General features: G+C 44.1%; 1 protein-coding gene across 5 annotated transcripts in view; it reads left to right on the top strand.

The window, feature by feature from the left end:
• LOC129180454 (receptor tyrosine-protein kinase erbB-4-like) overlaps nt 1-21,584 on the top strand; it is a 239,326-nt gene that overhangs the window by 183,841 nt on the left and 33,901 nt on the right. For 4 of the 5 annotated variants that reach the window (XM_054774983.1, XM_054774977.1, XM_054774951.1 and 1 more), the window contains exons 18-20: nt 2,174-2,296; nt 2,403-2,501; nt 7,212-7,397. In XM_054774983.1, the coding sequence (XP_054630958.1) occupies nt 2,174-2,296; nt 2,403-2,501; nt 7,212-7,397 (408 nt within the window). The remainder of the gene's footprint in view (nt 1-2,173; nt 2,297-2,402; nt 2,502-7,211; nt 7,398-21,584) is intronic. The other variant, XM_054774958.1, reaches the window with a different exon arrangement.

The raw sequence follows: 21,584 nt of genomic DNA on the forward strand, positions 1-21,584 counted from the left end.
CTGTGCCGTTCTGTTTATGGAATCATTTTTGTGCCGGTTTTTGAGCGTTTTTCACCAAAGTACAACGCTAGCGTCTGTTACAGTAGGATTGTTGAAGGTCAGCTAGTTAACACATGTTGCAGGAGGAACGGTTTAAGGGAGACACATTAGTGAGTCGGTCCAGTGTGCGTAATGACGTTTGTACCTGCTGCTGAAGTTTACAGCAAGTATACAACTCTAACAGTCCAATCTTTAGAGTTAAGTTTGTACCGGACTTACAAGAGTTTTCAATTAAGGTCATGTTGAATGTTCATTTCAGTTCATTCGGAAAAGGGTGGATTGCACCCTTCGGGCTGGTAGTGAGGTCCCAGGTGGAGGAGTTTAAGTATCTTGTTCACGAGTGAGGGAGGTCGACAGGCGGATCGGCGCAGCAGCTGCATTAATGCGGTCGCTGTACCGGACCGTCGTGGTGAAGAGGGAGCTGAGCCGGAAGGCAAAGCTCTCGATTTACCCCCCCATCTATGTTCCCACCCTCACCTATGGCCATGAGTTTTCGGTCATGACTGCAGCCGTAAAAGCGGCCGAAATGAGTTTCCTTCGTAGGGTGACTGTTGGCGAGGAGCTTGGACATCCCAGGGAAGCTTAGAGTAGAGCTGCTGCTCCTTCACATCGAGAGGAGCCAGTTGAGGTGGCTCGGGCATCTAGCCTAGATGCCTGCTGGACGCCTCCAGCCGGGAGGAGTCCCGGGTGCAGACCAAGGAGACGCTGGGGGACATCATGTCTCACAGCTGGCCTGGGAACGTCCTACTGAGACTGCTGCCCCCGCTACCCAGACCTGAAAGAAAATGGATTAATGGCGTCATTTATATGCATTTTCCTTTGTTTTTTGTATGTAAAAGTATAATTATTCTCCATCAAAGTGTTGTGTGTTAATATATTCGGGGGTTTGGAACGGATGACCTGGATTTGCATCATTTCTTCATGACGGAAAGGAAAGGCTTTTCCCAAACTTGTTTCCGCAACGTATGACGCATAGATTTGTCCAAAATGTTTCGGTGAGAAAAATGAATGAAGCCCAGACTTTATAATTGAAATGATGAGGTAGGTGTGTCCCGGCTCAGCCCACTAACCTACTTCCCGCAGCGGCATCCCAGTAAGTCTCTGCTTCAGGGCCTGAAGCCATGACACAACAAATCACCGGCAGGCTGCAGGCGTCGTCATTCATTGTGTGCGGTGGGCGGGCAGGCGGCGCGGTCACAGCTCTTATTGTGGTGATGGTTTTATGTCAGGTGGAGTGAGTGCTTGAGCGGCTGACCGGCTGATGTACGGCCTCATTATATTGTTTGATGGCCGTGGTTGAGCGGCGTGATTATGCCGCTGATAAACCGCAGCGCGCCAGGGCTCCGATAGGCTCATTAAGGCGCCCATCGATCAGACACATTGACTTCTTGTGCTCGGTGATGTGTGTTTTGTGCTTCAATATGAGCTTCCATTTGGCTGCACGCTGGATGTCGATACGACTTTGCCGATATTTGTAAGTACGATTGTTCTATTTGCTGTCTGGTTGAATTTCAGTCTGGATCTTCCCTTTGGCTCACTTACAGGTGGAACCCTGCGTCTTTAGATTTGGAGGCTGAGGCTTTGTGGGCGGCCAGCGGATGGGGATGCAGCTTGGTGTCAGCTGTCACTGGATGCCAGGCGGTTCCGAGGGCGCTCGTCATAAGCCTTGGCACAGAATGGTTTTGTATGTGCACAGCTGGTGAGCAACGAGTCTTTGTATGCTGTGATAGCAGCTGACACCAAACTGCTTTGCTCAGGGTGGGCATGCTGCAGCTCACACTGGCAATGTTGACACCCCAGAATTATTTGTATTCCAGAGAAATGCGGCCGTGCTTTGCAAATTCATTGATATCAGGAAGGGACAGGCACCTTTTTTGGATGTTTTTTTAATTCATATTTTCCACAAATCGTCCTTCATGTTCACCGCTCCAGATTTGCAAGACGTATTATTGCTCATGTGACATGCTGAACGCGTCCAGCAGGTCTTAAGATGTGTTGTTTTGCATTCAGCGCACCAGAGGAAATGTTTTTGACTGGAAGCAAAGAACGTAAGGCCAGCTTGCTGCACGCGGGGTGCTGCGTCGCTGCACGATAAATAGTTACAACTAAACACCGTGTGTGTGTGTTATGACAGCTGGTCGAGCCCCTGACCCCCAGTGGGACAGCCCCCAACCAGGCTCAGCTGCGCATCCTGAAGGAGACGGAGTTGAAGAGGGTCAAGATTCTCGGCTCAGGGGCTTTTGGGACCGTCTACAAGGTAAGTTAAAACCACACCAGTTGATTTGTGTACATGCAAGCACTTCCATTGAAATGTTTATTGAGAGCAAGAGTCACACATTTATAGTAATTGCTTCATTTTCTAGGGCATCTGGGTCCCAGAAGGTGAGACGGTGAAGATCCCCGTGGCTATTAAAATCCTAAACGAGGCCACAGGTCCCAAAGCCAATGTGGAGTTCATGGACGTGCGTATTCCTGTCGCCTGCCACTTTCCTGTCGCCTGCACACACGGCTGTAATTTCTTTTATGAAAGTAGCATCTCGGGGATAAAAATGAACTGCCGGGTCTGGATGAGACTATTAAAAACACCACTTGTTTATGATATGTGGCTTCTCTGGTGTTCAGCCAGGCTAGGGAAGTTTTTGTTTTCATCACCTCTTCCCACCTCTCCTTCCCTCTCTTTTACCAATTTTTCTATTCACACTCTCTTGATTTCACTGCTCCCATTTCGGAGTCTCTTCACCTCCTGCCTCTCCTCTCTTTTACCCTTCCTCTCTCCTTTTCCTCCATGTTTCTCCCAGCGGGATTCTCCGTCCATCCAGAGCCAATATGCTCGCTCTGTCGGCTTGTTAAACAGCAATCTAAAGGCAGGCTCACGCCTCGCCACTGGGAAGCCAGCCACTGGTGTGCCAGCTCCAAGCGCACACACTCACACATGCACGCAGACACACACACAAACTCGACAACAACAAAACGCTCCCCAGGCAGTGGCGGCGGAGGTAGCGTGATTTGCTTGCGTTGGCAGATATGCGAATGTGAGTGACCAGGTTGATTATTTGATATGTGAAATGTAAAAGTCTAATAGTACACTTATTCAATGTCTTTGGATACCGGAATATCTAGAGAAAGTGCGTGTGTGCGCGCGTGCGCGCTTGTGTGAAGCCAAGTGAGTTAGATAGGGAAAGAGGGTCACCTGGCAGAAATGGAGGTCAATGTTCAGGAAGATGGGAGACAAAGCAAAACACACATCAGCACTCACATGGTACCCATTCACACACACACACACACACACACAGTACATACAGTATTTTCTGAACTACAAGTCGCTGGGAAATATAAGTCGCATCAGTCAATAAATGTGTCATGAAGAGGAAAAAAACCCCACCTAAGTCACATTTATGATTCAGCTATTATCAGAGCAAGCTTTTTTGCTGTGTCAAGTGTCATGGCGCCGCTCCCAACAACATTAACTTCACAAGAGGAGGCAATGTTCACACCAACAAGGAGACAAACTAAAGCTACACAAGCTTTTTCATGCACATGTAAACAATGAAACCTTACCTGTTTAATAAATGTCAGAATGTTCTCGAAGAAGATAGCTAGACAGATACTTTATCAATCTCCACGAGAAATTCACATTTCCAGCAGCTCTCCAAAAATGTCATAATAAACGTAACCACTTCATCGCAAAGTAAAACAACCGAGGCAAGACAGTCGAGATAAGAACAGTTCGCTTCCAATTTGTAGTGCAATGCTGTAATACATAATAATAATAATAATAATAGTAACAATAAAATACATAATAATAATACATAATTAGGTCAAAAGTCCAGGCCTGTGTGTGTTTTTAACGCTCCCCCTCTGTTGTGTTGAAAAGCCGCATGGTGTAGGGAGGGATGATCTGCTCAGGCTTTCGGTTGAGCAGGACAGTGATAGTAATCTGCCACTGGAACTGTCTTCTGCTGGGAAATGATGCTGTGCAAGGAGACACTTTTCATACGTGACGTGACGCCCAGACGCATCCCGGCGTGTGGACAGAAACTAGGGATGCACCGATCAGGTTTTTATGCTGCCGATACCGATCATCCAGAGAGTGAAACCGGCTGATACCGATACAGAGGCCGATCACATAGATTAAGTGTATTTAAATTTTTAAATTAAAAACATTAAAAGAAACATTTATTTTCATAGCTTATTTCAACCCAAACAAAGCGAATATGTTTGTTTTACCAGAACATTAACTCACATTTCTCGCATTTCTTTCTAGTGTTCTCACATTATTAGCTGAAAACCTCAATGAAAAGCAGGCTTGCAGGCGCCTCATGGTCGTGGGGGGCTCCCTGGTGCCTGCGGGCACCACGTTGGTGACCGCTGGGCTATATGATATGAAAGGGGAACCATAAAATTTAGACAAAAACATATGACTTACTTTTTCAAAATCACTGTTGAAACTTAGAGGATCAGGCGCCTTCTTTAAGGAGACTTTGGATGCAAGAGCATCCAGCAGGACCCCAGGCAGATCCTCCACCGCAGACAACGTCCGGCCATCCAGTCTGACAAAGGCAACGACTGTTCGGGTTATCACGGGCGCGTGTCCCGCGTTTTGGGTAATTAGCCACCGCCCAATCACACAAAAACTCACCACACCCTTCCAAGTACCCGCCCCCCAAATGCCGCACCAAACTAAAGCTTTTTAAGGCGTGTTCTGCAGGGTGCAAAACTGATATCACTCTCACAACGACAGGATGTCCCATGGGGCAGACATGCTTGTTTTGGCTTTGTGTAGGAAAAGTGGGCGGGAGATGGTCGCTATAGGCTGGCTGCTGATCGGCGTTTAAAAGCAAGTATCGGCATATGCCGATACCGTGCTTTTTCACGGAAATCGGCTGATACTGATAGGTGGCCGATCTATTGGAGCACCCCTAGTTGAAAAGTATCAAACAGCCGCATTTTAACGCCAAAACTTCATGTTTGTATTCACAAATTAATTAAAGTAGACTGAAAATAATGTATTTAGTAGTCAGTGGCTGACACAGCTGCGGACTCTCCATCAGTCCGTTGTGGTGAAGAGAGAGCAATTTACCTGTCAATCTATGGCTTTGGATAGCGACTGAAAGGAAAAGATCACAGGTACAAGCGGCTGAAATTAGTTTTCTCCGCAGGGTGGCTGGGCTCTCCCTTTACAGAAAAGGTGAGAAGCACTCGGAGTAGAACTGCTGCTCCTTCGCATTGAGAGGAGCCAGAGGAGGTGGCTCAGGCATCTGGTCAGGATGCCTCCTGGACGCCTCCTTTGGGAGGTGTTCAGGGCCCGTCCGACCGGTAGTAGGCCTCGGGGAAGACCCAGGACACATTGGCGAGACTATGTCTCTCAACTGGCCTGGGAACGCCTCGGGATCTGCCGGGAGGGAGAAGTCTGGGCTTCCCTGCATAGGCTGCTGCCCCCGTAACCCGACCTTGGATAAGCGGTAGAAGATGAATGGATGGATGGCTGACGCAGTAGTTACAATCTCCAAGCTCGACATGATCAGTGTGCAAGTAAGGAAAATTGCTGTCTCTATATGACAATATGACATTTGTCAATCCACACAGGTAATCAGTAATTGTAGCTGCACATTACTTACAGACACGTGGTCTCCAAGGCAGAAGCGTATTAGAAAGTACTCCCTAACAAAATGCTCTGTCCGCTTCCGGGACATGTGATTATCGTTAGCAACCATTGCTAAGTGGTTGTTGCTTGTTGTTCAGTGGAGAGTAAACACTTTATATCACTTATCCTCGGTTTCGGTGTTGTTCTGAATCCCATCTGCACATTTGGTGACACTCGACGTGAGTACCAGTCTGCCACCTAGTGCTACTGCGCATGCATATACAAGGAAACCTGTTGGAAATGGAATAAATCTTCTAAATGTGTAGAAGAATGTTTTCAGTAAATAATGCTATATTAGTGTATTTTGTTATTTACTATACGTTTACGTTGCAACGTCTAGTGTTTACACTACAAGTGATTAAGCAATGACTTTTGCAACTTAATAGGTTATGCTATTCACGTTAACATATCGAAAATGTACTTAAATTGTGTGATTTGCTTACACGTTAGTTCGATAGCTGCAAAGCCAGATGAAATACACACTAAATCCACATGCTAAGGGATGTCTTGTCACATCGGCGCAGCTTGATGCTAACAAGGCAGCTAACGTCAGTGCTATCTATGCTGCGACGGTTGAGTTGCTCGTCTTTTAGCAACACACTTCATGTCCGTGGTTTCAGCACATTGAAGTCCAGTTCCAACTGCGAGGAATAACACAGAGCATGAGTATAAAGTATTCCCACATAGTGGCCGTGCTGGACCTCCGCTTTCTTTTGTGAACGGTATGATGGACAATATTAGCTAGCGGTTTTGAAACCCTGACTTTTTCATACCGTGGTATATCTTGAAATCAGTAACCGGCCCATGCTTAACGCTATATGGTAGTTATATAGGTAGCAGTAGTTAGAGTACTACACCATGACACTGAAGCCTTTGCTCCACATTCTGTCTTCTTTCACTTCCCCCGTCCTTTTTCCTCTGAAGTGTGTTCGTACTTGGAGCCCCAAATGCTTGGGTGGCAGCTGGTGGCTTGATGGAGACGTGAAAACTTTTAAATCAAGGTGTCTCTCTGGCCTGCAGCACCCCTGCTGTTTCGAATTCGAATTTCGAATCTCTTGGCTCTCTCATGACCGCCATCTGCGTATGCGCCACACTAAGGTGAAAGGTGTACGGAGCTCATTCACATCTGCACGGCCTACATTTAATTGTGCCGAGGCAACATTTTAACATCTGTGTGAAATATAGATGAAAAAATCCGTAACTGTGCAGCTTTGAAGAGGCTCTCTGCTGTGTTTTCTGAACTGTGAGAATACTCCGTGGACACATCCTGCATTCAAATACAGTCAGCAAACCCGCTCAGTCTTGATTTATGCATCCAGCTCCACCTCCAGTTGGATCACATTGCACGAGTGTTCATGTTTAATTGATACACACAGCGGGGAAAAAATAAGCTGATACTTGTTGATAAATGTACCGTGACTCGAACAAATTGTCAGGTGAAAGTACAACCTGTGAGTGGAATCTGAATACCGCTCTATATTCCATACGGTCCTCCGGTCCTCTTAGTCCCTCTTTGTCTTTCACCCAGGAGGCTCTGATCATGGCCAGCATGGAGCACCCTCACCTGGTACGCCTGCTGGGTGTGTGCTTGAGCCCGACCATCCAGCTGGTCACACAACTGATGCCACACGGCTGCCTCCTCGACTACGTGCACGAGCATAAGGACAACATCGGCTCGCAGCTGCTGCTCAACTGGTGCGTCCAAATTGCCAAGGTGGGTGAAGATCGAGAGTGACTGCTCTTCCTGTCGAATGTCTTTGTAGATTCCCAGTCTCCCAGGTCATGGTAGTCCGTAAATGGTTGACTCGAGGAAACTGGACTCTTCTTGTTGGTTAAGGATGTTTCAAATTTAATCGAAAAGGCTTCTTCAGTTCTAAACTTTAGGTGTGGCGTTCCCCTGTTTATATGTCCCTGGTGGGTGGTCACAATGGCTCCTCGGTGTGCGGACCGTCAAGGTACATTTTGACCTACTGATGATGCAGCATCAGTAGCAACTGGGGGTTCAGTATCTTTGCCCAAGGATACTTTGACAAGGTTACGGGAGGACAGAGGATCGAACCAGCAGACTTCAAATTGGGAGACGGCCACCCCACCACCTGAGCCATGACGCAGGGGAACTCCACACTTAAAGTTTAGAACTGAAACAGCCTTTTGGATTCAAGATGAAACGTATTCAACCAACACGAGCCCAGTTGCCTCGATTCGACCATTTACGGCTCTTCCTGCGGCATTTGGTTTGTGTGCTCGGAATAATTGTACTGCACCACTTTTTGCAGTTGTAACTCAGTGGTATGGTACCAAAAGTGTAGACCTAGATAGGCTGCAGTCGGCTCGAGAGAGAATCGTCACTTCCACGCAACAACTGGAGACAAAATGCTGGCGTGTGCTTCATTTGTCTCCTTCGTTTGGGGTTTTTACTTCCCCTTCTTTGTTGAATCCATCGACGTGTTACACTGCTATGATGTCCCACCGTTTTCATGACACTGGACAGCAGTCACCATCCTGACTCCACGCCACATACCGCTCAGTCTTCATTGTTCCAAACCATGCAACTGAACATAACGGTTGCAGGATACTGGATCATTCCCGGCGTTCAAAGACATTCCTTCAAATGCTGAGATTGATTTTGCCACCATTGTTGGGTTTGACATGTTGGTTCTGCCGATGAGGTCCGTGCGGGAGGGCTTAACCCTTCATTCCCTCATGACAAATTAATCTAAGTGCCTGAATAGCAAGTTACTGAAACAGGTACTTAGTGCTGTAATTGGGTTCGATTGTGGCAACTGTGATGGGGGGGATAGTAAGATACTGAGAGCAGAGGGCTCGATCGTGACTCATTTTTTTCACCTGTGGGTGGCTTGTCCATGAAGCTATCCTGCTCTTCCTGACTGAAAGTGACTTTTTATTGAGCAAATTAGCTAAACGACAGCTAATGTAATGTAGAATCAATGTGGCTCCTTGTCCGATTCACCTTGGGAAGCCATTGCAGTGTGAACACATAAACTATCAGTCAAGGATGTATAGTATATGCTGTCACTGGAACTTTTTGACTGATTTTAGTGTGGCAATATCCTCTTAAGGGTAGGACATCAAACTTTGGGCAAAAGGCAGACTACACAAGTCAATCACATTGCACAGAGAGACAGACCGGCAATAACTGAGCAGAAATCAATCCCCAACTGTATTAACTGCACATCACCACGTCATTTGCAAGATGCAAGCTGACCTAAAATGTTAACCTTTTCACAAACTGTTATTTTCCAGCAGATTGATACTTTTTTTTCCAGCTGCAACCACCACCCCCCAGCCACCACCATGACAACTGCAAAAACACGAGCCTATGTGGGCTCTGACCCTGGCAGGTGACCGCTGTGCCGCAAATAGATTGTCCGCAGCCCCGTCGCCAGGCACTGACTCTGTATCACTGAGTGTTTTGGGCATTGAGATAATGGCTGCCATTAATCTACAGCCACACTCAGGGCTGCCACACTTGCACACCCACTCACACACACACACACACACACACACACACACTGTGACTGACACTTGCATCAACGCAGAGCCGGCCCTACCCAATGTGACACTCGAGGCGAGATTTTGTATGGCACCCTCCTCCATGAGCGATTTACATACGCTTATATATAAAAGATTTAATGTCACACAATTTACATGGTTCACAAATTACAGATAAATACAAACTAATTTGAAATATAATATAAATAAACACAAAATAAAAATCCTGTAAATAAGTCAATAAATAAAACTAATAATATTGGTAATTCATTATAAATACGCCAATCAACATCAAACAATCTGAATAGCCACACAGTTTTCGCACAATAACTTTATGTAAGCTACATTTACGCTATGCAATAACTACAAACTAAAACTACATCAAATAACTCCATACAAAAGCTACAGTGTATGGAAGTACCGATACAGTAACTTCTTTCCACTTTGCGCTTTGAATTTTGCAGCTTCACTCTTATCACGGTTTTTAAAAAATATTTTAGGTAATAAATCCTGCTGTTTTGTGGTTGAATACGGCCCACGATTAGTCAAAAAATATGCATCTTTAAGCAAATGTTACATTCTTTTGCCTAAATTGAACATTTCCAAGTATAAAAATGGCTAAATGGACTAAAATAGAAATATAAGGCATTCAACACTGGTCACTAGGTGTCAGTAATGTTACTGTTCGGTGAGACACACAAGCACCAGGCTTGTTCGCAGGTTTGAATTATCTCACAACAGGCACAATAATCCCTAACACGGGCTACTGTTGCGGTCATAACTCAAGCCAAGCTAAAAGTCAATGCTGAACCCCCAACGTCACTTCCTGTCCGCCCCTCGCACTGGAACATATGTAGAGCAACACACACGAACACAAGTCTTATGTCTTAAATTGCTTATTTTCTGACTATATTGGTGTTATTGTTATAGTGGTGTTATTTAATGTGGAGAAATATTTCATGTATAAATGAAGAATCCTACTTTGCGGAAATTCACTTATCACGGGTGGGTCTAAACGCCAATTACCTGCGATAAACGAGCGATTGCTGTATATGCAAAACTATATACAAAAATTATGGGTGTGTGGAGACTTGTTTGTTATCATTTGTAGTAATAATAATAATATTAACTCATTCAATACCAAAGTCATATTTATACGTTTTTATAAACACGAACGCCCGTTGCCAAAGACGTATTTATACGTTTTTTTGCACGAAAGGCAACTGCACACTAATAGATGTCACTTTCACTGCAGTTTTAAGCCATGAAAACGGCCACAAAGTGGCAGAAGTGCATTTGATAAGAACTCGGCATGGATCATTTGCATGTATTAACACACTCGACAGCAAAGAGGAAGTGGGAGAGTGTGGAGGAGTGTAGCGTGCAGAACATTGCGCATTGTAGGGCAATTCTAACGCATGCACACGCACGTGTGCACAAGTGTAGTTTAGCTCCAAATGTGAAAATTGTAAATAGTTCATGGTGTTATATTTGTAAAAAAAATTGTTATTTTCATGTAAAACAACTCTTTTTGTGTTGTTTATGTTGGTATAGTTGTTTAAATATTTGAGCTGTCACAAATGCAAAGAATTTGTGTCAAAGTGAAATTTATGCTTGAAATGTATCTTTTCACAAAAGCTGGTTTTCTCCTGTTTCTAGTCAGGAGCTGATATTTTCCTGAAACTTACCTATGTTCCCTGGTTGATTACTAAAGAACGGGAAAAGGTAGAAACAAACTTTTTGTTTCTGATGAAAGACGAGAGTCTAGTCTTTCTTTTGGTAGGTTCCATGTTTGTATAGCCATAGAACACAATATTCTGTGTGCCTTGAAAAATCAGTCAAAATGGTCTGAAATGGCCGCTACTGTAGGGCTTGTCTTTTGAAAAATGGCTGGGATTGAATGAGTTAATATTAATAAATGGGCATTGCTTTATACTTGAATCAGTGTGAGCTTTTCCATGTTAAGACTTGATGGTAATAACTAAAAGATTTTTTTTCTCAATTTTTTGCCGCTCCCTGGAGGCCATGTGGCGCCCTTAGCCTTGCCCTCCATTGCCTAATGGGCCAGCCGGCTTTGCATCAATGCACACGTGTCACAGCCGAGTCTCCTTCAATCATTTTATTTATTAGTTTCTTTCCTTCCTGTAAGTGCATCTCTTTTACAGGTGAAGTATTCAATTCAGTGGTCAAAGTTTGCCTTTTAAAGTTACACTGCTCACCCTCGAGCATGCGACCGCGTGTGTGTGTGCTTTCTCAATACAGTACGTAAAAATGAACCAGCTATCACTCATTTGCTGATCCTCTTGTCTGCTTAGTATTTTTCCCCCGGTTTTGGATTATTAATGGAATAATTAGGTTTGCAATGTATTTTAATGAACAAATCAATCACTGAATTAAATATGGCATTGGGGCTGAATGGGCCGAGGGGCTAAGGGACTCTTTTAATTTGGCTCCCCTCTCGCGTTACGGCGCTCTGTCTTCCTCTCAAAGCCTCTCCTCAGGCTTCTCAGATCATGAAAGTAGAACCGAAAGTGCGGTGTAGTGATGACGTGGTGGGCTTTGCTGCCCAAATGATACGTGCTGACCGGCGTCACTGTGGCCCTGCAAGGGCAACCTGACATGTGCATAACATGCCCTGCAGGAACGCACAACCCCCAAGCTTCCTTCTTGTCGAGCTGAGCTGTCACACTCTGCATGGCGTTTTGTTGATTGACAGGGCTAATGATGCTGCCAAATATTGACCTTCTCTGAGGCAATTCTGATGCAGTAGTGCATTGTGGTAAAATATTAATGGGCCTGCATAAGCAATGGCGTGACCACTTAGATTTACTGTACTTGCATTCAGCTGCAGTAAAGCGAGGAAAGAAATGATTTTTTGCTGGCAAAATCAGTGGGAAATCGGCAAAATCAGCAGGGATTGTATAATCTTCATCTACAGTATGCACTCTTGTGTTGGCCACTTAAATTCCAGTATTTGTTGCATGAAATTGTTTTAATGAATTTCAACAGTCTACAATCCTAATTTTATAGTGTGTCTCTTGGCTGGACTGCTTCCAGCACGTGTGTGTGTGTGTTAGATTGCTTTGTCCAATCAGATTTCAGCATCTGTGTGCTGCCATGTCAATCTAATCTGCCCAGGGCCTTCAGAATCAGTAGTGCTGGCCCATGTCACTTAACCAATCAGATTGACCTTGTTTAGTTCACAATAACGTCAGCATTTTTCCGTCCTCTGATTGGTTGATCAGAGAAAAACAAAGCTAAGTTGGACAAGCTGAGTATTCTGCACGCCCCCAACGGCTGACGGTGGAGGTTTAGAAATGGACTTGGTGTTGTACATTTTAAAAACAAATCTGTTTTCAATGCGTATTTTTCCGCTAGCCATCGTAAGGAGAGGTTTGCCACTTCCAGACCAGTGCTTACGAGTCGTACACCTGGCTTACAGCCTCTAAGGAGCATCCTGTGTTGAGTGTTGACGTTTTCGTCATGTTGTTAGATAAATATTCATTTGGAACTGCTCCAGATGATGTTGTAGTGTAACTGGGTGTGGTGCTCTAGTAATAATGGTATTCATCCCCACTATGCAAAAATGCCTCTCTGTCTGCAATGCCACGCTTTGTTATATTGCCTTTTTGTATATTATTGTAACAGGACAGTGATGGTACTAAGAAGTGAATAAAATCAGTCCCTACTAGAGATGTGGCATGTGTATGTGTGTTGTTTTCATCCTGTAGCCACTCCACTGAACCCCCTCCCTCATTTGATCCTGATGCTGGTGCTTTAGCATGCGCCGATGCACTTCCATGTCGTTTCGTGCCCCTGTACACCTTCTCCTTAGCCTACCACGAACACTTCTTCGCCTTATTATCTCTACAAAGCACAAAAAGCTGTGGCAAGAGGTCATGTTTTTGTCAGTCATACAGTATTTCGAAGCCGAACACAGTCTGGTCCGGGACGCTGCTCAATTTAGAACAATGATTTCATCATAAAATCTATTAACATAGAAATAATCTGTTCCATCTGTTACATTATAACACCTCTCTTAATGGAAATGATTATGCCCGTTGCAGCAATGACATTTCAGGCACATTTGAACATTGTCAGCTGTCAAGTGTAAAAATAAGTTCACAGCAACATAATAAATTTATACTGAAACGTAAGATGCCTGTGAATATTCTCCTTCATGCATGTCATCGTGTTCTCAGGGAGTTGAATCATAACTGGACTGTTCAGGTTGTATTCTAAGATGTTTTGCCTCTCAACCGAGTAGGCCCTATCAGTTCATGCTCAAAGACTAGATAGGACAGCTCTAATCTGAGGTGATGGCGCAGGATCCATAGTGTTTACTGAGTGGAACGAGGGTGACTCCACTCAAAATGACTGTTGTTGGCTGACAGAGGCTCCACTCCATCGTGTCTTAACCACTGTCGTTTTGCACCACAAAAGTGCTTCAGATTTTGCACCATCCTCTCAGACTAGAGCTGTCCTGACCTGATGTAGCCTGCTCGGACGAGAGGCGAAAGACAACCTGAACAGTCCAGTTGCGATCAAGTCAGTACCCCCAGTACATGCACGAAAGTCATTCAAAATCCAATACTCTTTTGTGTTACGTCACAGAAAAATTACATGTTTATACAAAAAAAAGTTAACTTAACACTAAAATAAATAAAACTAGGCGCTCTTTGGTAACGTTTGCCCAACACGACTTGATGGCAAAGGTGTAAATAGGTTGCTACTCAAGTATGGAAAAGTGCGGAATTGGATCTTATGAATTTCCAGGTCTGGAAAAGTATGGAAAAAATGTTATGTTTCCAAGACTGTTACCACTGTTGTTAAAAGATAAAATTATGAATAACTACAAAAAATAACCCCAAATGGATGGATGTGTTTTTCTAATGCACTTGCTAGGGAAGCTAAGATGTAAGATGTAAGCACACAGTGAGTGACGCATCCCGGAAAACATTTGGGAATACTGACAAGATGAGGGGCCAGCCCTCTGCTCTTATCCCTCTCCAAACCTTTGTATGAGCTACATTACCCAGCTATAATCTCCTGAAAATGATATGGCGACATAATGGCAGACATATTCAGAATAACGAGAACAAACTATTAATTCCTTCATATATTTACATTACACTAAGGCTGCAACTGACGATTACTTTCTTGCTGTTTTGATTAATCGAGTAATCGTTGAGGACCAAATCAAAACAAACCATAGACAAACATTTAGTGGTTTGATCCGCAATATATCAGAAAAGAGGCAAAAATTGATCACTGTTTTCCAAAGTCAAATTGTTTTGCGTAAAACACAAAGATAATAGGTCTACTTTCATGGATGACAAAATAATATTCACCTTTGAGAGGCTGGAATCAGAGGATACTTCCATTTTTAAATTTAAAAATGATCTATCGAATGCCAAAACAGTCGTCAATTAGTTGGGCAATCGATTAATCAACTCATAGATTAAATGTTGAAGCTAATGATACACACAAAAGTCTGGATAAAGTATAGAATTTTGAAATGCCAAACCCGTAGGAACCCTGTAAATATTACTAATTACGGAGGTGAATCGGTTTAGAGCTGACTTTGTGGCGTGCATTCTATTTATCCTGCAGAGGTCTCACTATATGCAAGATACTTCAACATTTACTGTTTGTCTGACACGTGTTTTTATCGCCACACACTCACTCACAGTGCTGGCAGCTGATACACCGGCCATTCACCGTTTTGGCGGCCTTGATTCCCAACTGCACAGCCTATAAATGCGTAGAAATGTGTATAAATATTTAAAGGTCTTAGTTCATGATAGCAGCACTGTTGCATTCTCGCAGTTGTAAATAAAAGATGCTGTCGTAAAAGCAGTTGAATGTGAACGACTAAGACACTTGATTATGTATTGGAAGACGATTATGACGAGTTATTGTTATTGCAGCGTCCATATACAGTATATGGCAGAGGTTTATGAGCAATTGCAGACTGTGGGTATGAGAAGATGTGGAAAAGACTTGACAGCAATAATTCTTCCATTATTGGAATCAATTGCAATAAATAAGAGCTTGTGAACTACAGTAAGATGCTTCGTTATTAAGTCCACCGCAAGTAACCTGTCCATGGAAAAGCTGAAACAAATGTGCCTTTTTTTTCTCTGATATATTCCCTGCTAATGGTAAGCGTATGAATTCATGGCTGACAGCAGGCAAACAGTAGTGATCCAAGCGCTACATTTTCCCATTAATAATGCACCCCCATAATTCTTTGCATCTCCGAGTTTGTCAGAAGGCGCATGCTGCTTACCAAACAGTGCAACCCACGTCGTAAATACCAAGATATGCACACCTACACAAGCACATACTGGTCCCCAGGAGTGCGTGTGTCCCTGCTGATGCAACAAAATGAGTGAAGGGGGCTCAGGGAGAGGTGATGGGGAGAACGGGCGGAGGAGGGATAAGCCCCCTGGGTCTTTCTAATTATCTGTAAGGATCAGCACTGCTCAAGAATGCGTAAGGGGAGGGATTTGACTGCCAGATCCACTGGGTAAGAATGCCTGATTGGATCGGTCACCTCTCTCCCTGCTCAGCCATTACTGATGGTGCCTGCAGCCGAGGCTCATTAGACACAGGCCTGTGCGCACATGCAGATGAATGGCAATGGCTGAGTTTTTTTCCGTTCTCCTGCAACGTTGGAATCAAAATCTGCCATGTTTGTGTACAACATTACTATTCGTGTACAAGGTGGAACTAAGTGAATGGAACCTTAATCAAATGAAACTACTGTAGAACTCAAGAGGGTAGACCTACAGTCCGAAACACGTCCGTCTGATTCAGAGTTTGACATTTGATTGAAAGATTCCGACCACTGACAGTCTACGCGTTCTACTGATATTAGGTCATTAGGGTAATCATAGGGACTGCATCACAGCAGCTGCAGGAAGACAAGAGCAGGCAACGAGCGCGAGCCTATGTGACGGAGAGGGACACAGAGGCAGAACAGTGATTTGGGTGGTTGATTTGCTTTCATGTTTCACCTTGTTTGTCGCATTTGTTTCTTGATTGCATAAGATGTGGAGGAGGTCATCAGGGAAGTAAACCAGGGCTGTTCACATTAGGGATGCACTGATCTGCATGTTTTCAGTTCCCAATACCTGAATTTGGATATGTACCAAGACCGACACTACTCCGATACCAGAGCTCTGTTTGCTTTGATATTATTCTTATTATTGTTGATTTTATATGACTCTGTAATAAACTCTTCTCTACGGGCAAGTATGATATGTATGAATATACGCATATATGTCCCAAAAGGCAAAGTATAAGCCTGTACTTTTAACAGCTATATAAACAAAGTACCCTGTCTGTAGTTGTACTGGTTCACCACTGGGGTGTGTCTGGTCACCTTTACTCTTCCTATTTCATACCAGCATGAGTCAGAGCCAATAGGAAAGCAGGTTCATTCTGAAATATGCAGACTACTTTGTTATCGGGAGCCAGCTTCAGGATGTGGACTTTGGACTCCCTAGTTCACATACTGATATTCAATTCTTGGTGTCCTATTCAGTAAAAACCCGTAAAATTCAATTCCTTTTTTTTTAGACGGAACATTTTTCCCATTCTCAAACTGACTGTGTGAGGTTTTTTTTAATTATTATTGTGTGATATACTTGTATCCTTTCTTTACGGCACCTTAGGGGATTGCACCCTTAATTTTGTCGTACCTGTTACAATTACAATTACGACCTTAAATTATATTCTATTGACAAATGCAGAGTAACCTCCAGATGTTTAAAGTGCTCCCGAAAAATGGGACCCAAGCACATACTATTAACAGATTGTATTACACTTTTACCGCTAAATAAGACTAATAATTCCAGGGGGACTGTTACAAGTATAGACTTTAAAATGAATGAAATAAGGTAAAATATTTCGTCAAGGTGGAGGTAAAATACTGTAGGTCCAAATAACAGTTCGTTTTGGCCCACCGCAATTGCAAACACATCCAAATGAACACAAAAATGGCTTTGCCAGAAGAAAATAAAGTTTTGCAATGTCCAGACCTACAGTATGTTTTTATAGAAAATCAGTGCGGTGGCTTGAAAAGGTTTGCTTTCTGGCTGACTGACCACTAACAAACTACAAACAGAAGTGCATTTGCCGCAACAAAACAGGAGCATAGCTACGTGAAAATTGCCCACGGTGATTAAGAACACGGACCTCTCAGTGTCAGTGAAATTACTGGCATTACGGTAAAGGTTGACTGCTCCATCCTGATGCTGTTTCATCGACTCCAATGAAGACCCTCTTCTCGTCCTTCCAAGATGAGAGTATCCTGAGCTGCCAATGAAAACCTTCATTACCATCCTCTCCACTGCCCAAAGGCCAAGTCCATCCTCACAGGCTCTAACCGCGCGCTGGTAATTAACGCTTAGATGGAACGCTTGTGATCACCCTGCAAGGGCATTTGTTTTGAAATGCTTTATTGCTGCAAAGGATAGTTAAATTACATTTACCAAAACTCTACTGGCATTTGCTCATGGAAATTTAGGAAATTTTGCCCATGCTGTGACATTTGGGAAGGATCTCTGTGCCCCACACAAAAGTCATCGCTTAGATGATTTCACCTTTGGTCCTTGCATGACATTTGATAAGATTAATAATAAAAACAGGCATTATTGCGTTTACATGCACACAATATTGCGGTTAAGGTTCGTATTCTCTATAAGACAAGACGAAGCAAGAATATTCCCGTTTACATGTTCATCAGCATATTCAGAATACGTCAAAAGACAAAACGCTTGCCTTGATGTCACCTTTTGTTGTACATACTATCAACAATTATATGTACAAAACCAGGTTCGTTAAGTGTTTTAGATACTCATACAAAAATATTACTGTCTGTACTTACTTTTCCTCATACCCAAAATAAACTGGAATAAACGAGGCATGATTTATAACCGAGCGTGAACTTTTTAGGGTGCCACAGTTGGTGGTGCCGGCTCTGGATACAGGTATATGCCAGGAGTCCAAATCGTCTTTTTAAAAATTAGAAAATGACCTTGATTTAAAATTGGTAATCGAAAAAATGTGTCTGTAGAGTATTTGCTATATTTTGCTGAATTCAGGACTATTGTGTAAACGCAGGGACTGTATCACCTCTCATCGCTTCCGAAATTTTCTCCAGTTCGCTTTTTACACCTCGCACGTGTACATTTTACTTTCAAAAGAGCATTTTACATTTATTATTAAAATTAGCGCTATACCGCAGACTGTCTCGGCAGGATTGCCTTCCATCCTATCACACGCAGCGCACACAGAACATGACAGACGACCTCCTGGGCCACCTGGGCGGCCCCATTGTGCGCGCTGCTTATCTCACTAGTCCCAGTCCTCGGCGTGCAGACAGCCTCATATTGCTCACATTGTTTGGGTTTGCAGACGAAGCGGGGGATTCGGAGGCAGATGGACGGTGGAAAGTAGCACCTTGTCTCCTGGTTTGAAACCAAGCCTCCTGCCATTCGTGGATACTGTGCAAGCGTCGACGTGCATCAAAGTTCCCCCAAGCAGGACATGAGTGTTTTTTTTTTTTATCTTCGCTACTTTGCCGGTCGATCGCGTGAACATTTGGAAAAAAATGTATTATCATATCAGTACCCTCATCTCCCGGAGAGCGACCAACAGGCCACTGAACACTGAACACGCCCGTGCATCTCGCCACTATCCAGGCAGCAACCCGCGAGCCCCAGCAAGGAGCCCGGTCCCCAAAACCCAGCCGGAGGCTAGTAGACTGGCTCGCCTCATAACCGACTCATCCCTGCGTGCTAGCAAAAAGGTCGAGCGGGTGAGGGAGGGAGTGACAGAGCTCTGCAGCGATGTGCTTACGCACACAACAGCAATTATTGCACGTTAATAAGGCTCAAAATCTGCCTTTGCTAGCTCAAAGTTAAGGCACAAATATAACTCCTTAGAGTTGTGGTTTTCTCATGGAGCCGACGCCACAAGACCAACCCGGACCAACAGCCACAAAATTAGGAGTGTAGGGGTGCACAAAGTGCGTCTCAGGGGCCATGTGCAGCCCGTGGCTCATTTGTCATTGCATCACTGCAGAAACAAAATAAAATAAAAAAAAACAGCAAAAATGATAAAAATACAGCAAAAGGCACAATGAGAAAAAGCTGAAATGTTGACAACCAATAATAACACAAAGTATATACTGTATATATATAGAATTTTCTCTGCAGATATGCGTATATATATTGTTTACACCACATTGCTAATCCGCAGGCTACGAGATCACTGCAGGGACACAAGAGACAGTCACAGCTTTAAGCATAGCATGCTAGCAAGCTAACCAGTTACTCTCTATTTATTCTAAACTTAAGAAAGGGTTTAAAACGGAGTGAAGAAGAAGGACAAAGCAAGAAGACAAAAACTTACCACTTCCACACAGTTTTGTGTCACTACTCATGCCTAGTGACCGGAATACTACATATTAGGGATGCTCCGATCAGAGTTTTATGCTGCTAATTCCGATGCATTATTGTACATATTTCAATTTATTTATGATGAGTGCTTTTGGCCAGGGCCGCCACTAGACAATTCCAAGGGCCCCCGGCAAATAGGTAATGTTCATTAAACAACAACACACAGATAGTGTTTGGAGGACGACATATACTGTAGTATAATGACAGCAATAGACACTTGAAAAGTTACTACGTACCCGATGGATGTGATATCCACTTCACCTTGGGGGAAAAACGACCTACAAACTAAACACAATGCTTGTTTGTCACAAGCAATGAGGTTATGTCACTGCGGTAAAAAGTCACATTTGGAGTCTGAAGACGAGAAGCTTGGCGGATAATTCTAGCTAGCTATCTAGCTAGTTAGCTGGGGACAGCTGGGCAAAGCGTGGATAGAAAGATGAAGGAGAAGTCGAACACCAACAGGTTGGACAAGGGAGTGATCAAACACTCTGGCATGGATTGGCGTAGCCTGTGTCAAGCCGTCAAACTCAAACCATTGGAGCTTTTACAGACGAGTGTTGTCGGCTCCATACGGGTGTTGGCAACCCTACGTGACACAGCACATGTGTACATTCATGCCTGTGTGACATGAATTGTCGCATGGCCATCGTTTTTGTGATCGGCCTTATCGGCATTTGCCAGTCGCGTGTTTTTTACGGAAATCGGCCGATGCTTATCGGTGGCCGATCTATCGGAGCATCCCTACTACATATAACTTGTCTTTCAATATTTTTGGACGAATAATGGGCCATAGTCAACCATTTATTGATTCATGATTCAATAAAGCAGGTCCTCTCTCCTTTCTCATTAACCAAGCACTTAAAAAGGGATCAGTCCCAAACGTTATCTCACTTGATATTTATGAGTATGGTGCTGCCAGATGCACATTTCTGCATAATGTACAATAAATTGGTGACATCAGCAGAAATGAACCATTCTTTCACTTTGAGGCTGTGACCATGTCAGTGGGATCCTCGGTTGGACCACCCGCCTTCATCCTCTGCTGGGACTCTGCTGTTTACCGCCCGGAGTGGCTGAAAGTTAATTGGCTTCTTGAGCTGCTGTACATTGTGCTGTCAGTGCGGTGGCCTCCCCTCATTGCCCCGTCACGTTAAGTCGAAGTGTATTAATGCACTGTGTGGCCCATTGATTCCTAATTCCTCACAACGTCGACATTGGGGATAAATATTGCTTGGCACAGTCGTCTTCCGGCTTATTGTAATCAACATGGCTATTGATCGCCTGCCTGCGCTCCCTTGAAGTAATTTATTTTAAATCCACTTTCAGTAAAAGGGGGCATTTTGGTGAAGAACGAGGCCAAATAACCACAAGCCTCCAAAGAGAAAGCAGTGGACAAGCGAGCTCCAAGTGGTGAAATATGTCGTTCTTTTGAGTATCGGTGGTCCCTGTCAACGTGTGTGTCTCAGTGAGGCCGGGCGGATGATGGATGAGGGTTCATCCAGCGGCAGACCAGCCATCGATCGATTTTATCCTCGCATTTGTCTGGGGAGTAGACGGCACAAGCTTTCTTGTCGCGACGAGCATCTCAACACAATGTGGCTTGACGTTAACACACATATCCAGTATTTTCCCAGTGCCCCGTGTATTGTCCTGTGCCAGCAGAGGCTTAGTTGACGGTGTCCATTGTCTGAACAGCACAATGGCTGTCTCCCCTCCCCCTCCTCTCCCTCCTCGCCAAGGTGTTTTTATTGATCCGCCTGCAAAGTGGTGTCCACTTGTTTAACATCATAGCTCAAACACTTCTATTGGCCTGATTGGCCTTGCCTGGCTGACCTCTCATCTGCTTTCAGGCTTGTGCGTGTTTACGGGTTTGCAATGATGACTGTGTGTATTCATGCTGGAAAAAGGCTGTG

This window comes from Dunckerocampus dactyliophorus, chromosome 1 (assembly GCF_027744805.1).
Source record: "Dunckerocampus dactyliophorus isolate RoL2022-P2 chromosome 1, RoL_Ddac_1.1, whole genome shotgun sequence".
NCBI classification, from domain to species: Eukaryota; Metazoa; Chordata; class Actinopteri; order Syngnathiformes; family Syngnathidae; genus Dunckerocampus; species Dunckerocampus dactyliophorus.